At 43.4% G+C, this 20,611-nt stretch overlaps 1 protein-coding gene across 5 annotated transcripts in view; it reads right to left on the bottom strand.

Moving 5' to 3' along the window:
- The window catches only part of ADAMTS9 (ADAM metallopeptidase with thrombospondin type 1 motif 9), a 164,128-nt gene that overhangs the window by 4,920 nt on the left and 138,597 nt on the right, over positions 1-20,611 (bottom strand). For 3 of the 5 annotated variants that reach the window (XM_031470683.2, XM_031470686.2, XM_031470687.2), the window contains 3 exons: positions 16,323-16,427; positions 6,460-6,554; positions 3,021-4,556 (listed from right to left, as the gene is read on the bottom strand). In XM_031470683.2, coding sequence (XP_031326543.1) covers positions 6,465-6,554; positions 16,323-16,427 — 195 coding nt within the window. In that variant the 3' untranslated portion in view covers positions 3,021-4,556; positions 6,460-6,464. The other 2 variants (XM_031470684.2, XM_064496342.1) reach the window with 2 other exon arrangements.

Below are 20,611 nucleotides of genomic sequence, written 5' to 3'. Positions count from 1 at the left end.
TATGTCCTAGGAAGCATATGTAGAAGCACTGATTTCTTGTCAAGTTCAAAAGTCTTTGGAACAAGACAGGAAGATATTTATGCATACAAGGGCCCCATGCAGAATCCAATCAAGCAATCTAACTATCGCAGAGTTTGGAATGCAGGTGGAAAAATCAGCTGGGCATGTGGTGGTTGCCAACTAGAGGACATTTTCTCTTGCAGCTGGATCAGGCTGTGCACCTAAGCAATTGCTGGTAAGTTGTGAATGGAAGTCATCCTTAACTTGCAGGTATCGCCTTACAATGATCGGCCCCTTCCTGGAGGCCGGACACAGAGGTGGTGAGGACAAGACCTACACGGACAACGCCTTGAAAAAAGCCAAACCACAAAACAGAAGGACCCCAAGTCCTTTGATGCATACAGAAGAGTCGCCCACCAGGCCCAGCTATCTGCTGACGTCTGCACGGGGAATGAGAAAAATAAATGCCCACCTTGTTTGGGGGTCTCTCTGTTACAGCTCTGCGATGAACTGAATTGTGTCTTCCCAAGATCTCTATGTTGAAGCCCTGACCCCTACAGTGATTATACTTGGAGATGAGGATTATAAGGGGGTTATCAAGGTTAAATGAGGTCATAAGGCAGGGGCCCTACCCAACAGGACTGGTATCCGTATAAGAGGAGGAAGAGACACCAGAGATCTCTCTTGCTCTCAGGGCTCACACCAAGGAAAGGCCATCTGAGGGCACAGTGAGAAGAGAGCTGTCTACAAGCCAGGAAGAGAGGCCTCACCAGAAACCAGCACTGGTGGCCCCTCGGTCCTGGACTTCCAGCCTCTAGAACTGTGAGAATACATTTCTGTTGTTTATGACGGCACTCTGGGGTGTTTTGCTACAGCAGCCCTAGTGGACTGATGGTCTCTTAGCTTCTTAGCTTGTACCTTAACTAATAGGGTTGACCCTTGAACAACACAGGGGTTAATCCAAGCATAACTCAGTCAGTCCTCTGACTATCACTGGCAATCAGTCGATGTGCAGTAAATATTACTTGGACACAAAACAAATAGAATACAAAGACAATATTTACTCTGTACAGAGCTATGAAAATGTAAAGGATTAACACCGTCTAATAGATTCTATCTGTCCATTCATCCATCCAACCATTCATCTTCCCCTCGCCCTGGTTGTACCTGCAGGCAAATGAAAACTCATCTTTGAACTCTTACCAGTGCCTTCTCTCCCGCAGTCTACCCTGAATCTATCCACTGCCAGCCCCCGTTACTTTTAGCACATCTCTCACTCTATAATATATTTTCTACCATTACAAGAGTCACAACTCCAGCCCAGATCCTGTTATCTCTTGCTTATTTTATGATTGCTTGCTTCCAAACCGTTCCCTCGTCTCCCTAATTGAACGTGTTGCAGAGACCTCTCGTTGCTTCTCTCTAATCCATTTTGCCTTCCAGAAACAGATCCTTCATGTTATTTAGTTTGGCAGTGTACTCTGGGAAATAACCCCAATTCTTCATTGCTTGTGCAGCCTAGGTCCAAACACATGACTAGATTCTGGCTAAGGAGATATAAGTGGAATTTGTTGAGTGAGGTTTTTGGAAAACCTCTTTAAAAGAAGAGTAGAGAGTTAGGACCAGGTTCCTTTTTACCCTTTCCCCGACTCCTTTATTCTTGTTGCCTGGAATTTAGGAGTGATTGCTGGACCTCTGGCAGCCATACTGAAATCTGGAAGACTGAGGAGAGAAGGAGATAAATTCGGTTCCTGATGATTTTGTGGAGCCACCATGCCAGCTTTAGATTACCTCTTTCCAGGCTTCTTTCACGTAACAGTGAAATACACTTTTTAATGTGTAAGCCACTGCAGGCAGATCTCTGTCATTAGCAGCTGAACACAAGTCGTAACTGATACAGAAGCCATGCCTTCCATGTTGTCGGCTTAAATTTGTTGATGCACATTTTGAGTGCAGCTACTTTGCCAACTACTGGTGCAGGGCTAAAGAATCTTCAGAAAACACAATCCTGCAAGGTAGACATGAGGTGTTATCAATATCATTTTACAGATGAAGAAATTAGACTTCAGGATCATACAGTTAGTAGATGTCAGAGAAAGGACTAGAAGCCAGGTCTCAGATGATGCTGAGGTGGGGACAAGGGACTATGCAAGTATGGTGTGAGCTGTGGGACTTGGAGATGCTGTACACACACATGCGTATGTGCACGCAAACACACAACCACACATACACACACACCCACACATGGAACCCAGAGTGGATACACGCTGCTTCTGCTGCCTCTGTGCCACCTACCCTTTCCTGGTAGCACAATCCTTCTCTTCTGGGGCTGCTGGCCTTTCAACTGAAGTTGTCCATCAGCTGCCTCTAAGTGGGCACATAATTCCAGCCCTCTTGACATGTGATTGGTCCAGAAGCGGCCATGTAAGCCAATCAGAATCAAAGTTCTTTCTCAGTCTGTCATCACCGCTTCACTGTATGTGAACTTGGGTCCATTTGCATCTCAAAGACTCTGTCTCCTTATCCAAAAAGTGATAGTAAGTCTATTACCTGCTCAACTTCGTGGCTACAAGGCTGAGTGAAATAATTTAGTAAAGGGCTCTGGCATATGGTGGATGTTCACGTACTATTAGCTGCTTATTAGGTTTCTTTGGAACGCTCTCAATTCCCTGGACACCATCAGTCGCTAAAATAGAAACTACTATTTTAGTTTACATAACATTAACAGTTAAGGCTCCAAATCCCGCTTACATCTCCTGTGCTGTTTGCTCACTTGCTCCCCATCACACAGACAAGAGGTTTTTGCCTTTGATTTTCAGAAAAACCACTTCAACTGATTTGAGTGATGAGAAGACAGACGTTGGGGACAGTTCCCATCCCTTGTCTGTCTCCAGAATGGCAAATGTAATCACTGGGATTGAGAAAATCTGCATTTCTTCTTGATCTGGTAATCTTAAAAACTAGAGACAAGTTCATTCCAACCTGAATCGAGAATCCAGAAAACAGGTGAAACACAAATGTTTGATGTGGTCATGGTATTTATTCATAGTATATTTTCACAATGTATTAATAATGGAGAATAACACTCATACATTGAATATAACTTCCTGGAGCACTCTGGAGTTTGTTTGGGTTTGGAGAATACTGCTAAGTTTTTCCCAATCTCTTTAGTTTTTTGAAGTGGGAGGGTTTCTCAAATCAAGTGTCTGATATGGGTGATGACTTTTCTTCAGTCAGGAAGAAGGGCAGAAAGAACATGGCTTCGGCACTCCCATTTTGTTAAGAAGCAACAGGGTACTTCCAAAGACGGAAAGAATCCAAAGATTAACGGAAGATGAGAAAGACTCAGGCATTTTGTGCTCCATAGTTCATTTCTCCTCACGAGTGCCAATTACTGCAGCAGCCAGGAACACTGGCAGGATTTTAGGCTTATGACCTTAAGAGAAGTCAAGTTACCAGCCAATGTTTTCATGCAAAAGGCAGTCCTGATGACTAAGAGCCCAGTTCTGACCTTCTCCGGATGTACTGGGGGTGTTGAAGGCCACCGCCCACCCCATGCATCCTGTGTCTTGCAACCAGTAAACGTGGACACCATTTTAGCATATCTTGGCAAAACGCTGAGCAGACCTCATTTGCTCAATGTCACTCTGTAACGAAGCTGCTCGGGGGACCCTCCGTGTAACCACAGAGAGACCAAGGCACCATGAACTGAAGCAAAGTATTAATAACAACAACAACAAAGTCCAACTCTCTTCCCCAAAAGGCACGTCCCCAAATAAGGGTAACCAGTTGGTCTTGCTTCATCCAAGTGCTTCTGTCCATTGGAAGCTGTCCTTCGGTTTCTCCCTTTTATTAGAAGTGTTTACGTTTCTGAGTCTGACGATCACTTAAATACATACAATATTAGCACCAAGGCAGTGACTTTTTTTTTCCCAGAGATCACATGAAACTGAATAGATATTTAACATAATTAATAGCTGGTACAATCTGTGACATCACTAAATTACTTATTGGTTAACCATACTTTCCTAGAAATGGCAAAAATATCCTCATACGACTTTTGTAGCACCTTGATGGCGGCTAGGTTGTTTTTTTAAAAAAAAAAAAAACATTACCATTAAAAAAAAAAGTAACAATAAAACATTTACAGACAGAAAGTAAACAATAGTGTACCGTGATAATGAAGGATCACTTTTGTCAGAGGACTACATATAATGTAGAGTACGTAAAATGCAGTGGTCTGACTGCAGGGGACAAAGCAATGCAAAAGGCAGTCATAATAGAATCATTTTACGTACAAAAATATTACATCACAATAAATAATTTTGAACATAAATATTAAACTTTACATCATTAGGATATCCCACATCTATATACACACACATATATATGTGTGTGTATATATGTATATATATATATATGCATATGTACACACACACACACTCGGGCACACAAGTCCTCACACACATACACACACACACACACTCAAATTTTAAGGTGGAGGTATTGCATCACTATCCTTCATCCATCCCACAAAGGCTTCCTCTTCAGAGCACCTGAAAACAAATGAACCAACCAGGAAATGTAAATCTCTCGCCTCAAATGCCCTAAGTCCAGGGTAGGTAAATGATACTTTTTTACATATAGAACTCAAAAATGCACTACTTTTTCTAGATTTTAAAGATAATGCTTGCTACAAGACACATGGAAATTTCAGGGCGGATAAAGAATAAATTAAAAAGCCATTAGCCTGTGATCCCCGCACCTGAGATAATGTTCTTCAAATATTGGTGTATTTCCTTCTAGTCTTCTTTTTATAGACATGCATGTCAATATCAGGTATATGTACTCACTCAAGTTTCACTGGACATAAAGTGTATATAAAAATTTATTTTACTAGATATAAAATATATATAAGACATACAAGATGGGGATCCCTAGCGGAAATCCACTGATTTTGTCTGCCTCCATCCCATCTCTTCTTTTCTGATAACAAATCCCTTCTGGTTCTTTGGGAATCATCCCTCTTCCAATTGAAGCTGTCCGTCATCTGCCTCTAGGTGGGCACACGATCCCAGTCTCCTGGGTATTGTGACTGGTTCAGAAATGGCAACGTGACACCATTAGAGCCAGAGTTCTTGTGTAGAATAGATGCGAAGGTGAATATTTACTTGGGGCCATCAGCTGTAAGGATGATGTAAGCCTAGAATGGCCAACGATCGTGGTATGTGGGAGATGATCTGCCTGAGGATGAGGCCATTTTAGAGGCAAGCATTGCTGATGGATGGAAAAAAAAAAGAGTTCTGATGACTCTGTTTAAGCCTCTGGATCCAGCCATGCCTGAAGCTAGACCACTGTTTTGACATCTCAGGTATTTAAGACAATAAGTGCCTTTCTTTCTTTTTTTTTCTCTTGGCTCCTGCAGTGGAAATAATCCTAATTTAAGATCATAATTTTGAATATGGATGTTTAATTAAACATTGACACTGATACATAAGTGTCAACTAGGTACTCCTTTGCCAGGATCTTGAAGAGCCTTCCAGAGTAGTGGGCTGCTAGAAGCTTCAAGGAAGTTGTAGGAGACCCCGTCACCCGTCGCATGAGTTGGCTGAGCTCATCCCTTTTACCAGAAAGGCACTGTGATGAGCAAAAGAGTGCCAATTCCACTCTCTTTCCAGCAGAGGGAGCACTTGCCAGCATAATGTAGCAAGACTAGGAATTGTCAAGACTTCAAAACAGGCATGAGATTCTGTATTTCTAACAAGAATGATGCCTGAGATTCTGCATTTATAATAAATCCCACAAGATGTAGATCGTGCCGGTCCTTGGATCACACACTGAGTCACAGGTTTGTGAAAGAGTACATTAATTGATAGCACTGGCTTTAGTGGAGGACAATTCTGGCTGGGTTCTGTCAAGGGATTCCATGGGGACCTTACTTAACTGTGAGCCTCGGCTTCCACCATAAGATGAGGATAACAGCCCCAGCTCGTGGCTTTGTCGTGAGGATTCACTGAAATCATGCTGAGCGCTCAGCATGGTGCCCGGCACATGGTCAGGGCTCACTGAATGCCATTAATGTGACTCTTGTAACACTCTTGGGCAGAATCTCTCAAAGGCTGATTCTTGAATCACCTGCCTCAGAATTCCCTGCATGAAGGATACAGATTTCTGACTCTGCCAGAGGCTTAAGAAAGTAGGACCTCTAGAGATGGAGCTCAGAAAGGAGCATTTTAAATAAGCACCACAGACGACTCTGGTGCAGGAAGTCTAGGGACCGTATGCCCAAGGGCAGAGAACAGACATCCCCAGTCATGTGCGGACAGAGGAACAGGAGAGGAAAAGGTAGAAATGCACTGGGTCAGCTGCAAGATGTTTACAAGTCACCTGTCTCACCCACCCACATTTACTAATCATGAGGCTACAGAAAGAATGAGACAGAGACAGACAGATACTTACCTTAACTATAAAACTCGAACTTCCAGGCCAGTGCCAGAGGATGGAGCACATTTTCCACAGTAACCACCGCATTTCCCTATGACGCGGGTACCATCCTGCAAAGAGACGCATCACTTGAGTCCACTTGCTTGGTGGATAAGCTCCGGGGCTTGCACTGGCTTTTGGGGAAATGATTCTTGTACGTGCAGCAGGCAGGCCTTCTGAGTAGAACTGGGGCTCAACATCCTCACCACAGTCTAAAGCAAGCGCTGGACCCAACCACGCCCCCAACCTGTATCTGCACGGCCCACATCTTAGCAGATTACACTTCAGTTTTTCTGCACTAGTGTTTTCTCAACCTCTTTGAAGTAGTCTCACATGTACTTGTTCCACACAGACCAATCACAGAGATGAATTCTTGAGTGCCTTTCCACTCAGCATGGTCTCCTCAAATCAATAACTGGAGAGAATCAGAAAAACCTATCTACTACTCAAGAGCCAAAGAAAACCACTCAAGTGGAATGCTTTGCTTTTTAATTGATTATTGCTGCTACTCCAAATGTCGAGAAGAGCATTTCTATTTTTAAATGATCGAGAAGAAGTAAACCAAGAATATTATTTCTTGACATGTGGAAATTATATAAAATTGAAATGTCAGTGCAAAGAAAGGATTTTTTTTATTGAAGTATAGTCGGTTTACAATGTTGTGTCAATTTCTGGTGTACAGCATCAGTTTCAGTCATACATGTACATACATCTATTCCTTTTCATATTCTTTTTCATTATAGGCTATTACAAGGTATTGAATATAGTTCCCTGTGCTATACAGTAGGACCTTGCTGTTTATCTACTTTATATTTAGTAGTTAGTATCTGCAAACCTCTAACTCCTAATTTATCCCTTCCTAATCCCTTTCCTCCCTGGTAACTGTTAAGTTTGTTCTCTGTGTCTGAGTCTGTTTCTGTTTTGTAAACAAGTTCATTTGTGTCATTTTTTTTAGATTCTACACATGAGTGATATATGTTATTTTTCTTTCTCTTTCTGGCTTACTTCACTTAGAATAACGATCTCCAGCTCCAGGTTGCTGCAGATGGCATTATTTTGTTCTTTTTCATGGCTGAGTAGCATTCCATTGTTATCTATATGCCACATCTTCTATAAATAAAGTTCTCTTGGAACACAGCCCATTTATTTGCTCATGTTGTGGCTGCTTTCAGACTACAACCACAGAGCTGAGCAGTTACGATGGCTCTCACTGCCTCCCACTGCTCCTCAGCACACTACCAGTCACAGCGACACCATTTTAACTTAGCGTTTTGATGCCACGTGTGTTGCTGTATCTTATCATTTTCTTTTGTTTATTTAGTTCCCAGTGTATGGCAAAACAAGAAAAGAAGTGACGAGTAGACTTGACTATTACACTTTCAAGCTACAGGAGCACCTGGAGTATCCTGTTGTCAAGTTTAGATGGTAAAGTATTGCATTTCTCATGCAGTGACATGACAGCTGTGCTGAAAGAACACAGTCTACACCACCATCACCAAACTCAGGGTTTGCCACAATATTCCAAACTTATAGGAAAGCAACGGTCAGGAATTTACAACACTTAAAACAGAGTATCTCATCAAAGCCTAATTCTTCACAAAAATTAAAAAAATCAAGACACATGAGAATAAAAGATGAAAATGAGTATGTTTCCAAATGGCTCATACGTTAGTGTAACAAAGAAAACTGTCTACTAATAGCTGGTGAGTTAGTGAAATATTGTTTAATTGGAAAAGCTGAAGAAACACATTCAGGGGAATAAACTTGTTTAAGACTACTATCCTTTGGGCAAGAACAGTTGCTCAAAAAGTTAAGGACAAAATGTTAAGTTTATGATAGAAAAAGAAGTTCATCATTAACACCACTGGTTCTGCAACACATCAATAATCCATTAAAAAACAAAACATCAATCATCCATTAAAAACCGCAAAGAATATGAGAGGTTTCCTTTGGCTCTTGAGGTGCAGACAGGTTTTCTGATGCTCCTCAGTTGTTGATTTGAGGAGAAGATGCTGAGTGGGGAGGGACTCAAGAGTTCGTCTCTGAATGGTCTGTGTGGAACAAGTACACGTGAGACTATTTCAAAGAGGCTGAGAAAATACTAGAGCAGATAAACTGAAGCGTAACCTGCTAAGATGTGCTGACAACTAAGAAATATGTGTGGAGAAGGAAAAGCTTTGGTTGGACCAATTTACAGAGCTTGTGAAAATGTAAGATGTTTAAAGCCTGTGATTATTCACTGTAGAAAATATATGAACCTGTCTGGTGCTACAGAACCGGTGGTGTTAAGGACGAACTTCTTCTTTTTTTTTTTTAATCATAAACTTAACCATCATCGGTTTTGTTCATTTAGGGTCGGGACTAGAAGCTGAATTCCTTAACTTATCCTACTAGACAGTGATTTGATGACAGAGCAGTGGTAAAGTTTTACTGTGAATTTTGAGTTCAGAGCTGGGATTAATTTTTTTTCTGAACAAGAAGAAGTGTCCACAATCACTGTCAGGGGACACTTAATAGTTTTGGACGTTATCTTTTGCTACTGACTTGAAAGTCTTTCTTAATGAACTGAAGCTAAAGTTACAAGGCAAAAACTGCACTTAGAGGTGAAAACTTACACTGTGGTAGAGTCATTTCAGTAACAACAAAAACTGTTTCATTTATAAATAATGTTAAGGTGCTTTGTACACCTTCCCATTCTGTCAAATATTAAAACAATATCTTACATTGCCATTATAAATATATGTAGAGTGAATACATTTTCCGAGCATGAACTAAAGTTCCAGTAGCATTTTTTTTACTTTGATGTAAGTGCAAAGGAAAATTTCATATCTCAAAATCCATCTAATGAGGTAATTCAGAAACTTCCATCTCACCTTCAATTACCAGTGATTAATCTGTAATGTAATGACACGTTGTAAGGTAAATAGCAAGTAAAAAATCGAACAGAATTCTACAAATGCTTGCCCATGCATGAAGACGCTCAATTAAAATGATGTGATTGTGGGTAATACTAGTGTTTGGTGATACCCATCCCTGTAAGAAGACATTTATAAAGATGAAGTACAGAAAATCTCATTTCAGATCAGCATTCACAGATAAACGTTTCTCACTCATTTTGATGAGAGAGAGCTCGGATTAAGCGAAATGTTATCCTCTCTCAATATTTGATTCTTCTCCTTGGTAGATCTGTAGTTCAAAAATTTATACTCAATTATTACTAGGCTTTGAATTTAATCAAAAATGTTGTGCAAATTGGTTTTCACTCTTGTCATATAAATATCTATATAATACCATTGATTTTTACTTCTTGGGGGGCAAAGTCTAAAATACTTTAGATATACAAAGTCTAAATACTTCCTTTACAGAAAACATTTACTGAACCCTGGTCTACAGTCTTGTGCGGACTGGTCCTGCCTGTCTCTCCAGACTCATCTGGCATCCTCCTTTCCTGTTACCCCCATCTCCAATGCATTTCTTTGGGTTGTCCCTCTAACAGGCCTCTTCTAATGCAGGGCCTTTGTACATGCCACTCCTGTAACTGGAACACTCTTCCCTTCCCCTCTCAGTACGCACTGAACCACCCAACTTTTGCCTGGGAAATTTTTCAGAACCTAGCCCAGAGGCCACTTCCTCTGCGACACCTTTCTGATGCAGTTTCTGCACAGTTTTACCCTGTAAAATTGGGTCATTCTCTCTGCCTTGTTGCAATCTGAGAGTCTCTAGAACCTAGCAGCCTATAGCTCATAATGGTCTAAAGACACATTTGTTGAATGAATAAATAAATAAAAAAGCCTGAAGATAAAGTACACTCTTCTCTGTTAACTGCCATTGAGATGGATTTGCTAATTAGTCCCCTTAATGCTCTTCCACGTTATGAAAATCTCCCTGTTTGACTGGGGCATCATATCCCATTTTGTAAATTACTGTATCATATTAGCCACCTCCACCCCTAGTCTTGCACAAGGTTTAGCATCTGAGATGTTTCACAATCGTCTCTACTGGGACTGCTGTGAACCATACTTGTGCTTACATTTCAGGATCTCTTTGGGCTGTATGTGGTTCATATGGCCAAGCTATGAAGATCTCTCGAAAACAATGGATAACGTTACTTAAAAAAAGACAGAGAGAAAGAAAAAGTTTGCCAATTTAGTAAAAAAAAGAAAGAAAGAAAGAAAATAGTTTCACTTTTTAAAAAGTTTGTATATCTTTGATGATGAGTGAGATTAAGTTGGGAAAGTGGTTTCCATCACCCCACTTGGTCCTGGTTTTAGGGGACCATATTAGATCTGGAGCTAGACCGACACCACTAACTAGATCTGATGCCAGAGCAACTGGTCTACCAGCCAGGACCTCATTCTTCTGGTGGAAGGATTCTGACATAGTAAGACTGTCTCCTGTCTCATCAAAGCTGTGTTTCACCTAAACTCTTCCTGACCCAGGAGCAGAGACCAGATTGCCTCAGGCTTGTATTATGCCTTCCAATAACCTCTTTAAACCTCAGTTTCCTGGTGCATCTGTCAAATGGGGATGGTAGCGGTCTCCCCTTGCAGGTTTGCAGCAAACGGAAGAACGCATACAAAGTGCTTAGTGTAGCACCTGGCCTAATGTACGCATCTCATAAATATTAGCTGTTTTTGTCAGAACGGTGTTTTTTATGTGTGGATCTCCATCAGAGCCTGTTCTCATGGAGATGAGGAACAGCTTGGGTAATTCTAAAAATCACTGACACTAGCTTTGCAATGTTCATTTTATTTTATTAATGAGGACTCTAGTAATTTGACATAGGCAAAGGCTGAGCTAAAACTTATTTCTACTACAGGATAAAAATATATATATACTGAGAAAATGAATAGCATAAACATGATTGCCATGGAAACAGCGCCTACTTCAGAGAAAAAGGTATATATTTTCCAGCATTTTCAAAGCACCCACTCACACACAATGAAATGCTAATTGTCAATCACTTTTACTTCTTCATGAGAGCCTGCCCTCCAAAAAGTCTCTTTTCAATAAATATTCTGCTAGCAGAGTTTGAGCTTTTACATATAATTAAAATGAATAACTCTCTGTTCCATTAACAATACAGTTCATACTTATCATAAATTTCTCTACATTTCACAGTCAGTATGACCAGGGGAGGTTGACTCGTGTAATTTAGGAAAGCCAACACATCTTTGATCGAAGTTTCCTTATTCACATTTCGTTGGAGTGTGTGTGGGGCGCAATGGCCATGAAACACAGTATTTGTTTTTTCTCCAAATACAGTTCTAGGAAGACTTACCTATATGTATATGTGTGTGTGTGTGTATATATATATATGTATATATGAGTATGTGTATAATCATCTGACTTCCATAGGATCGTACAGAACAATACATACAAAAATATAAAAAAAAGGTAGTTTCACGTTGCTTGTCTGTAGTATGATTTTTACACTCCACCGATTTTCATACATCAGTTGTGGGTTAGAAGCCGGCACCTTATGGTGGAGAAACCAGAAGCGATCCTGCTTGCTACACACACACACACACACACACACACACACACACACATATTCACCTCACGTTACCTTAACTCCACTGGTTGTAAATGAACTGCAAGACAGAACTGAGTCTATCTCATCTCTGATAATACAGTCCTCATTCATTTTTAATTTCAAAGCTATTCTTCAATTTACAGCTCTTCCCTCAGAATCAGGAATGACCATTTGGCCCCAAGGACAGGCATCCAGCCCTTAGACACAGGCCGTGAGCACCCCGCTGACCCCAATGCCCCAGGTACACAAGGAAAGCAACAAAACAAGACCCGAGAGCACCTCTCCCATCAGGCCTCAGTGAACCTGCCTTCCCTGCGCTTGGCTCTGAAGGCTGTTCCAGAACCCGCCCCTGAGAACTGGCACATTTCTGGTGGGGGCAGGTCTTCCAGACGGGGTTGGGGCCCTTTCACATGCTGAACACATTCACAAGTCCAGGGTGCACAGACCATCACTGGTAGGGGAGCTCAGAACATCAACAGCTTCTCACCAATCTCACACCTGGGCCGTGGCCCCGTTTCTCTCTGCCTGCCCCTCCCACATACACCCAAGCAGAGTAGAAACTCAGACCCCTAAGCCCCGCAGGTAAGCCAGAAATGTCTGCCTGGAACTCCGTCCCTGGGCCAAGGGGGCGCGCCGCATGCCTCCCTGCCAGGTGGGGTGGGGCCCCCAGGACCAAACTCCATGCGGTGCTGGGGGCCCAGCCAGGTCCAGGCTGCAGGCCTCTGTCCTTCCATCTCAAGCCAGCTTGCTTCCTTCATCACCATGACCAAGTTTTGAAACTGTAAGGCCAGCCTTAGGCCTATGAAAATGTTACAACAGGAACAGCTAATATTTACTGCACCCCTGCTGTCCGCCCAGTGACACGCACACATTTTCACCTCCCTATTCTATTTATGTTCCACATGAACCCAGCTGCATAAGGACCGCCATGATCCCCATTTTATGGATAAAGATACTGAGGTCCCTGAGAAATTAACTAACTTGCCCCAGATGGCAGAGCTAGTAGTGCACATAATGACAGGCAATCTGACTTCAACATCGGGGTACTTAACCTCGATACTCTGCAGCCACTGTGGGCTTTTGACTTCAGCACCCTCCCAAGAATTTGATGAGAAAGCTGGAAGAATGGGATTTCACGCATGTAAACTGCCCAATAAACAGCTATTTCAATAGCAGAAATCATTATTCCTCTTAGTTCAAAAAAGGAGAATTCTTTCCATCACACACAAGGCGGGCAGCAGTAAGCCTGCCACTGAGACTTCTTTTCACCAGTTCTCTGCCTGATACTGAGACGGTGTTCCCGCCCTCTAAGTGGCTCTGGTAATTCGGCTTTACCCTGAATGATTAGAGTTTTCCTTTAGTTTTGCTTGGGGAAAACACTTTATTGCCAAGCAGGTTTGGAAAATGGAGGTTTTCATCGTGTTTTTTCTCTCTGCAGCTCCCAGCAGAAAAACAAAACCAACTGAGGAGTGATGATCTGAGGACCGAATCGAAACAGGGCTGTCTGGGGAGATTAGGACTGGCCAGGATCTGTGCACCGTACAGAGGACCGGCCTCAGTCTCTCAGAAGCAAGGTGGTGGTAATCACGGTAGGAGCAAGACATGACAGTTTTCCAAAGTGTGTTCCACAGAACACTGGTAATTTGGAGAAATTAAAAGGTGTAACTTTGAAAAGAAGGCTCTGTGGTTGATTTAACTTAGGCTGCTGACTGGTTCTCAAAATGTGGTCCCAGACCAGGGCATCAGCAGCAGCTAGGAAACTGTTGGAAATGTACATTCCGGGCCCCTCCCCAGGCTGGCTGTTTCAGCAAGTCCTGGAGGTGGTGCTCATGCGCACACCCAAGTAGGAGAACCCCTGATTTAGGGAAACACTGGCTTAAATGAAATCACTCCAGTTTCCTTCCTCTATACTTTATTCCAACCTCCATACACACACACTTACTGTGGCTCTTTAGGAAGAAAGTAAAATACACAATTTTTCCAAGTGTCTCTGGCTGTGGAAGCCTATTTTCATGGAGCATCCCTAAGGGATGTTGCTCCATGGACTGCGCGGCAGGTCAGGCACACAGAGCATCATTTCTCGGGGCTGCCAGGAGCTAGAGATTGCTTAGTCCTGGCTCCAGGGGATTAAAAAGGAGTGCTCGACAGACCCTCGAGATTAATTCTGAACTCAGGCTCTCTGCGCTGTCATGGAACACCAAGATTAAAAAAAAAAAAAAAATGCTGACAAGCAATTGCGAAACCAGTTCCCTCCAGCACAGATGTAACCTCCCAAAAGAGGCTGCAGGAACAGCCAGCCAATTTGACATGGTAATAATCACTGTCTCCATAAGGTGGCGCTCCCAGCTGTAATCATTTTTAGGATCTGGCTGAAAACTGCAGTATGGACGCTAACACATAGAATTGAAAAACTTGTTACACCGTTTATATAAATGGCTTCCTACATAATCACACTTTATGTCTGACCACGTTTTGGGCAGTTAATTCTTCGTTTCTCTCGGTCACTGAAACAACATATGATAGGAATAGGGAAGAACATTAGGATTTCAGGGCACAGGGTAAAGCACTGCATTCTAAAGCACACGTGCTCTCTCTCGGGGCTCTTTATTGCTTTCAGTACAAGGCAAAAAATCCGATGATTCATTTATAAGCAATCAATGTGGCCATTTAGATGATCAGATTTGAAGGAGTTGATTGGCTTAGTGAAAAGCAGGAGTGAGGGAGGTTTTTTTGTTTTGTTTTGTTTTTCTCCAAAGATACAAATTTAACCCTGGAAACTAAAAAAAAAAAAAAGAGGATTTAGGAAACTGAGATTTTCCTGGGACGTCACAATCATTCTTTCTTCCCTTTTTCAGTGGAAGCAGGTTGTGTTGGGGTTTTTTTCCCACTTCTATCTTATTTTTATTTTGTCCTTTTTAAAAACACCTTTGTTGCAGTGTAATTCCTGTACAGTAAAGTACACATATTTCAGATGTACAATTTGATAAATTCTGATAGATGTATGTACCTTGGAAACCACCGCCACAATCAAGATCACTTTTACTCCCGAAGAGGTGCAGATTGTGAACTCTTGATTTATCCCTTCCCACTCCCCTTACCTAGCTGTTTATCTTCCGATTTTGATAGGGTTTAGCAAATAAAAAGAAAGGATGTGCATTCGGATGTGAATTTCAGATAAACAACAAATACATTTTTTAGAGTAAGTATGTCCCATGCAGTGTTTCAGACATGCTTATAAAACAAACAAACAAACATAAAAACCTTCCTTGTTTATCTGAAATTCAAATTTAATTGGGCGTCCTGTATTTTTTCTGGCAACCCCACCATGGAATAATACCCTACTTTCCAGTCCTCTTCTTTTTCCTCCCTCACTCACATTTCGGAGGAGACCCGGAGGTAGAGGTCACGGCTGTTGCAGGACTGGGGCCACAGGCCAACCCTGGTAAGTTTCCCGTTCGTCCATTCGTCCCGGGGTCAGGCTCCCGCTCCACGCTCTCAGCACTTCTCAGGGAGGGCGGGGAAAGGCAGCGCTCCCCAACAACAGCCCCTCCCCGGCTTATAATACATCAGACCCAGGTGTCAGAGACTCTGGGTGGGGCCCGGCACATGCATTTTAAACTTTCCCCCGTGATTCTAATGCACACCCAGACTGAGAAGCACTACACAGACCAGTGCCTTGCAAGCTGCTCTGTGCTTATGAACCAACAGGGACCTTGTTCAGTTGCAGGTCCTGACTCTGAAGCCCTGAAGCCCCAGAAACTGCTTTGGCAACAAGTTCCCTGGTGGTGTTGAGGCTCTGTGGGGACCACATCTTGAGCAGTAAGATTCTAGAGCAGGAAAAACTGACTTGGAGAACCTGTGAGTGGCTCCAGAATGAATTATCCCTTCTTCCAGCCCCATCTGTATTTCAATTCTTCTGAAACAAACATCATTTTCCCTAAGTTCACAGAAGTGAGTTGCATGTTGGCCAATTAACTGCAAGGTGTCTGAGCCACATTTTCCCTTAGAGGCTGCTGACTGCTTTTAGCTTCCTGGTTAGCATTCTTCTAATGACTGGGATGGATCACAAGTTCACATCTCTGGGAAGAATTCACCAAAAAGGAAGCAAAGACTTTCTGCTCCACTCACCTATACATGCTTTGACCTTTGATTTAGGTCCTAATTTTTTTTCCCTGACACTTTGCAAAATGATTTGAAGAAGTGCGAAAGCAAACCCATTCCCTTTAGCACCACTACCTCAGGCGGAGAGAGAGAGGAAGGAAAAGAAAACAAAATCCATCCCCCAACCCACTGTTAACCTTACCGGCGACTTCTTGATGTCAGAGACGGCATAATTCCCTTGTGAGATCCATCTGGCAGATTCAGTTAGAGACAGGCCGGTTCCGTAAAGGTTGATGCTGAAACGACCCTGGAATAAAAGGCCAACGAAGAAGATTTTTGGTCCACGTGACGTCCCAAGCAAAGGCCACACAATAAAAGGTAACTTGGAGAAAGATACTAATTAATTATGATTGCCGCTAATGATTGAGGGTTTTTTTTGAGGGGAAGGGGTAAGGGGGAGTTCTGAACCAGGCACTTTACATGCATCATCTCATCCATCCTCGCAAGAGGTCTCTAAGGGGGGTTTCCTTTACGGAGGGGGACACGGAGGCCCGGCGGAGGTGATTAACTTCTCCAGGAGACAGAGAGAGCCCAATGCAGATTTTCCTGACTTCAAAGTCCTCGCTCTCAACCACCGCTATTCTGCGTCCCTAACACAGCAATCCTGATGTTGCTCACAATTATCAGATTCCTTCAGGAACAAAATGCCACAGTGTAATTTTTCTAACAAGATCTCGCTGCCAAAGCTTCCTGGGCTTCAAGCTCCCCGCGGTGCTGAGCACGCCGCGTCCTAAGCACAGCGGGGCGGGACTTCAAAGGGGAGGCGCGTTCTCGGCAGCGGCCAGCAGAGGGCGCGCGCGGCCTGCTCAGAGGACCGCGGGGGACAGGCGGCCGCTTCCAAGCCCAGGGAACTCAGATCTCCCAGACCAGCTCCAGAATTCCTTTCCAAACGTGGCCTCGGATGCTTCCTTCCCCCCAGCCCTCCAAAGACACAGCGCAGCAGAGGGTCTCTTGCTTTCTCCATCTGTTTCTTTCTTTCAAAAATGACTCCGCAAAGGCATCTAAAGTAGATTCTTAAGGTTTCTGACTCCACCATGCACAGTTTTGGAGTTCTGCACCAAAGTGCCAAACCTGGGTGAATTCTTCTCTGAACCTTATGTTCCAGTTCTTTGTCAAAATGGCCCTTAATAAATCAAAGAGAGCAGCAAGGTGGAGACTCATATCCAATCGGACCTAAGGTGTAAATTCAGCTTTTTCACCTGGACAGAGTATGTATCCTCTAAGAACCTCAGTTTGTCCATCTGTAAAATGGAAGGGAATGAGAGTCCCTCCCTCAGAGTAGTGTAGTGAGGACTAAGTGAAATTGGCCATGGAGTGTATGGCTGGTACCCAGTAGAGACTCAAAAATATTGATATTAGTCCTGCATTTGCTAATTGTTTTATGTGTTAGTTTTCTCTCTCCAATATAACAGTAAGCTTATCGGAGGGAGGAACTTGGTATCGCTTTGTTTATTTCTGTCAATGATGGTGTGTAACATATGACTAGGCATTTGATAGAGTCTCACTAAATGTTACATCCCAGCTCTTTCATTCAAGATTTCCAGGACTGGGTGTAATTTGGAGTTTTCCTCTCCATGTGGGTTCCATAAATGCTTCCTAACCAGAGTTGATGACTCTTTGGGGGCCTTAAATTCCACATCTGTACACAGGGGACAATTAGGATTCTTATTCATAGAAGTGATGGGAGGATCTAGTTTGGTCTCAATCAGTGGGTCTCATCGGAAGATGCTTTTGCTCCCAGGGGACCTCTGGCAGTATCTGAAGACATTTTTGGTTGTCACTTCACAGCTGGTGGGTGGGTGTGCTACCAACAGCTGGTGCGGAGAGACCAGAGATGCTGCTAAACACCCCACAAGGCTCAGCATGGTCCTCCACAACAGAGAATTATCCAGCCCAAAACATCAAGCGTGCTGTGGTCGGGGGAACAAATTTATCCTAGATTCCAGACTCTTCCAGCTCTTGTGTGACCTTAGGCAAGTGCCTTACTTTCCTGAGTCCATCTGTCAAATGCATTAGTAACATCTAACCTGTGAATTGGCGGGGGGGGGGGGGGGGGCGGGGCGGTGGATTATAGAAGGTATAAAGCACCAAACTCATTACCTGGCAGAAAGTAGGTGATTATTTTAAAAATAGTTTTGGGACTTATGACATTGTTATGCAGATGTTAGTGGCTGCTAAGTCAAGTGGGCTTCAGTGTCCGTGACTGTGGCTACACCAGTGGCTCTGGACCCTCCCTGCCCAGATTCCCCAGACCCTGGCTTCTGTGTGCGGCATTAGTCCGCCTGGCCACGTGCCTCTCTTCCTGACATTCCTGCCCTGAGGAGGGTGCCCACACCAGTCAATGCCCAGCCCGTCCTGTTTCCAAGGACACCCTCTTTTCTCCCTCCCTCTCCTGTTTCCTACAGAGACTGCTGGTCCCACCTGTGCTGTGGAAGGTGGACTTGATCTGCTTTGACGTCAAAGTTCTTAGAAGGTCCAGGCTGCTGACCCGGCTTCTAGCCGGAGGATGCCCCAACCGACCTGGGTGTCCAGTGCTGGACACACTGAACGCGCAGCCGAGCTTACCGCGTGCTCCTCACATCCGCCCTTTCGGAGCAGGGGGTAAACAGGAGATTTTGTCCTTATCCACTTTCTGTCTTTTCAAGTTCAGGGATTTGCATTTTCAGTCAGCCCTGGTTGATAATTAGCGTTCTAAAAGTTAAGTGTCATTAGAGGAGTAAAGACCTGCTATCCTTTATCGGTCTAGTCTGGGATATCTTTGCCCCTAAAGGCCTTATCTTCGGGGTCAAAAGGGCATCAGTGTTTTAGCTACCCCATTGCTGATTTAAAAGAGTAAAGGTAATTAAGACGATCCAGAAAGGTTAGCAAAAGATGCACGTCAAAGAGAGGTTTTGTTCTCTGTTTGACAAGGGTGAACACTGCAAAACTCTTGCCTGCAAACGGTATTAGCCAGATGCAGTCTGCCATTGTGGACTGGGACTCAGACACACCTGGGATCAAATCTGGTCTCTTTTGAGCACCAGTGTGGGTTTTGGTTAAGCTGGGGTTTGGGTAAATTATTCAATCTCTCTCTGCCTCAGTTTCCTCATCTGTAAAATGGGGTCATTCTCATAGGCTGCCACAGACGATTAAATGCTACATTGATTTAGAAACACAGAGCACACTGCCTGACGTGGAGTAAACCCTCAGTGCTATTAACATCAGTATTGTAAGAATAATGCTGCATCCACTGTGATCAGGCTAACAAAATACACTCTGGCTGTATCTTGAGTTGAGGGCTCTTGGGGAATCCACCCTTACGGGTAAATAGATCCTCAGAGCATCAGCGGCGGATGATGAGGAAGAGCAGAACTTCCACACAGAGCATCCCTCTGCTTTGATTTCTCTGCAGTTGTAGATCAAAGGACGAGCCAGAGCTCGAAAGGAGTTTGCCGAGTCCTGCTTTCTACAGATTTTTTCCCCTAGAAAAGTGATTGAAACAACTCAACATCCTTCATCAATATAGCTGGTGCTCAATAAATTTCCAAGGAATTGCATTCTCAAAGTATCCAATATGGTTCGAAGAATGGGCTGGAAAAAATACAAAGCAGCCTCTCACTGGCTTCTGTTTTCTCACTGAGCAACTGCTTTAGTGTCAGAGTTTAGCAAATCACTCAGTTCAGTTGTCTATGAATTATTAAAATAACTGAACACAAATTACCTCTTATTTACTTAAGTTTCCCCCAAAGATGTGCATATCGAAGCAAGAAAATCCTGAGACCTTTGAAAAAGGCAGGACCCGCCAATCTATAAGCTGTTAAAGGCAGCTCATGTGAATGGGGTGTTTGAAGTCATCAACTGCTCTAAGGAAATGGCACTTCAAAAGTCTTCAATTCCTGGGTAATGGAGAAAAGGCCCTTTTCAGCATTCTGTCCTTTGTTTATTTTCTTTCTCCCCTGAGAGCTTCCTTTTCACTTCTCTAAAATGTTTAGCAATACTTTCTAAAGCTTGGGGCTGAGAAAACACGTCGTTAAAAGAAAATTCAGATGTGTTTGTCTTGGGATGGTCTCTGGGGTTGTGTGTAAATGCATCCTGGGGAGACAGTGCTTGGGATTCAGAGCATCGCCCAGTCCCCAGTCCTAGAACTTGTGAAGGCGCACCAGCAAAGCGGCAAGATCCCGACGCGGAGATCGACAACAGCTTTGTAAACACCCCGTGTAAACCAGCGAATAAACTGGGGCCAAGTTCTCCCGTCCAGAAGCACCTAAGTCGTTATGTCTGTCGTGCTTTCTCCTTGCAGAAGCTTCTTGCAAAGACTGATCCCTGGTTTGTGAAATGAGTCCAGGAGTGATGACTACAGCCTGTTCCAAAAGGCAAGTCAAAATGTGCCACACCTTTGAGGACACGTGAAACGGCAGAAGGTAGGACTGCTATTCAGCTGCTCTGCAGGGG

Source organism: Camelus dromedarius, chromosome 17 (assembly GCF_036321535.1).
Source record: "Camelus dromedarius isolate mCamDro1 chromosome 17, mCamDro1.pat, whole genome shotgun sequence".
Taxonomy (NCBI): Eukaryota; Metazoa; Chordata; class Mammalia; order Artiodactyla; family Camelidae; genus Camelus; species Camelus dromedarius.
Note: the sequence above shows the minus strand (reverse complement) of the source record. Positions and strands in the feature narration are given on the sequence as shown.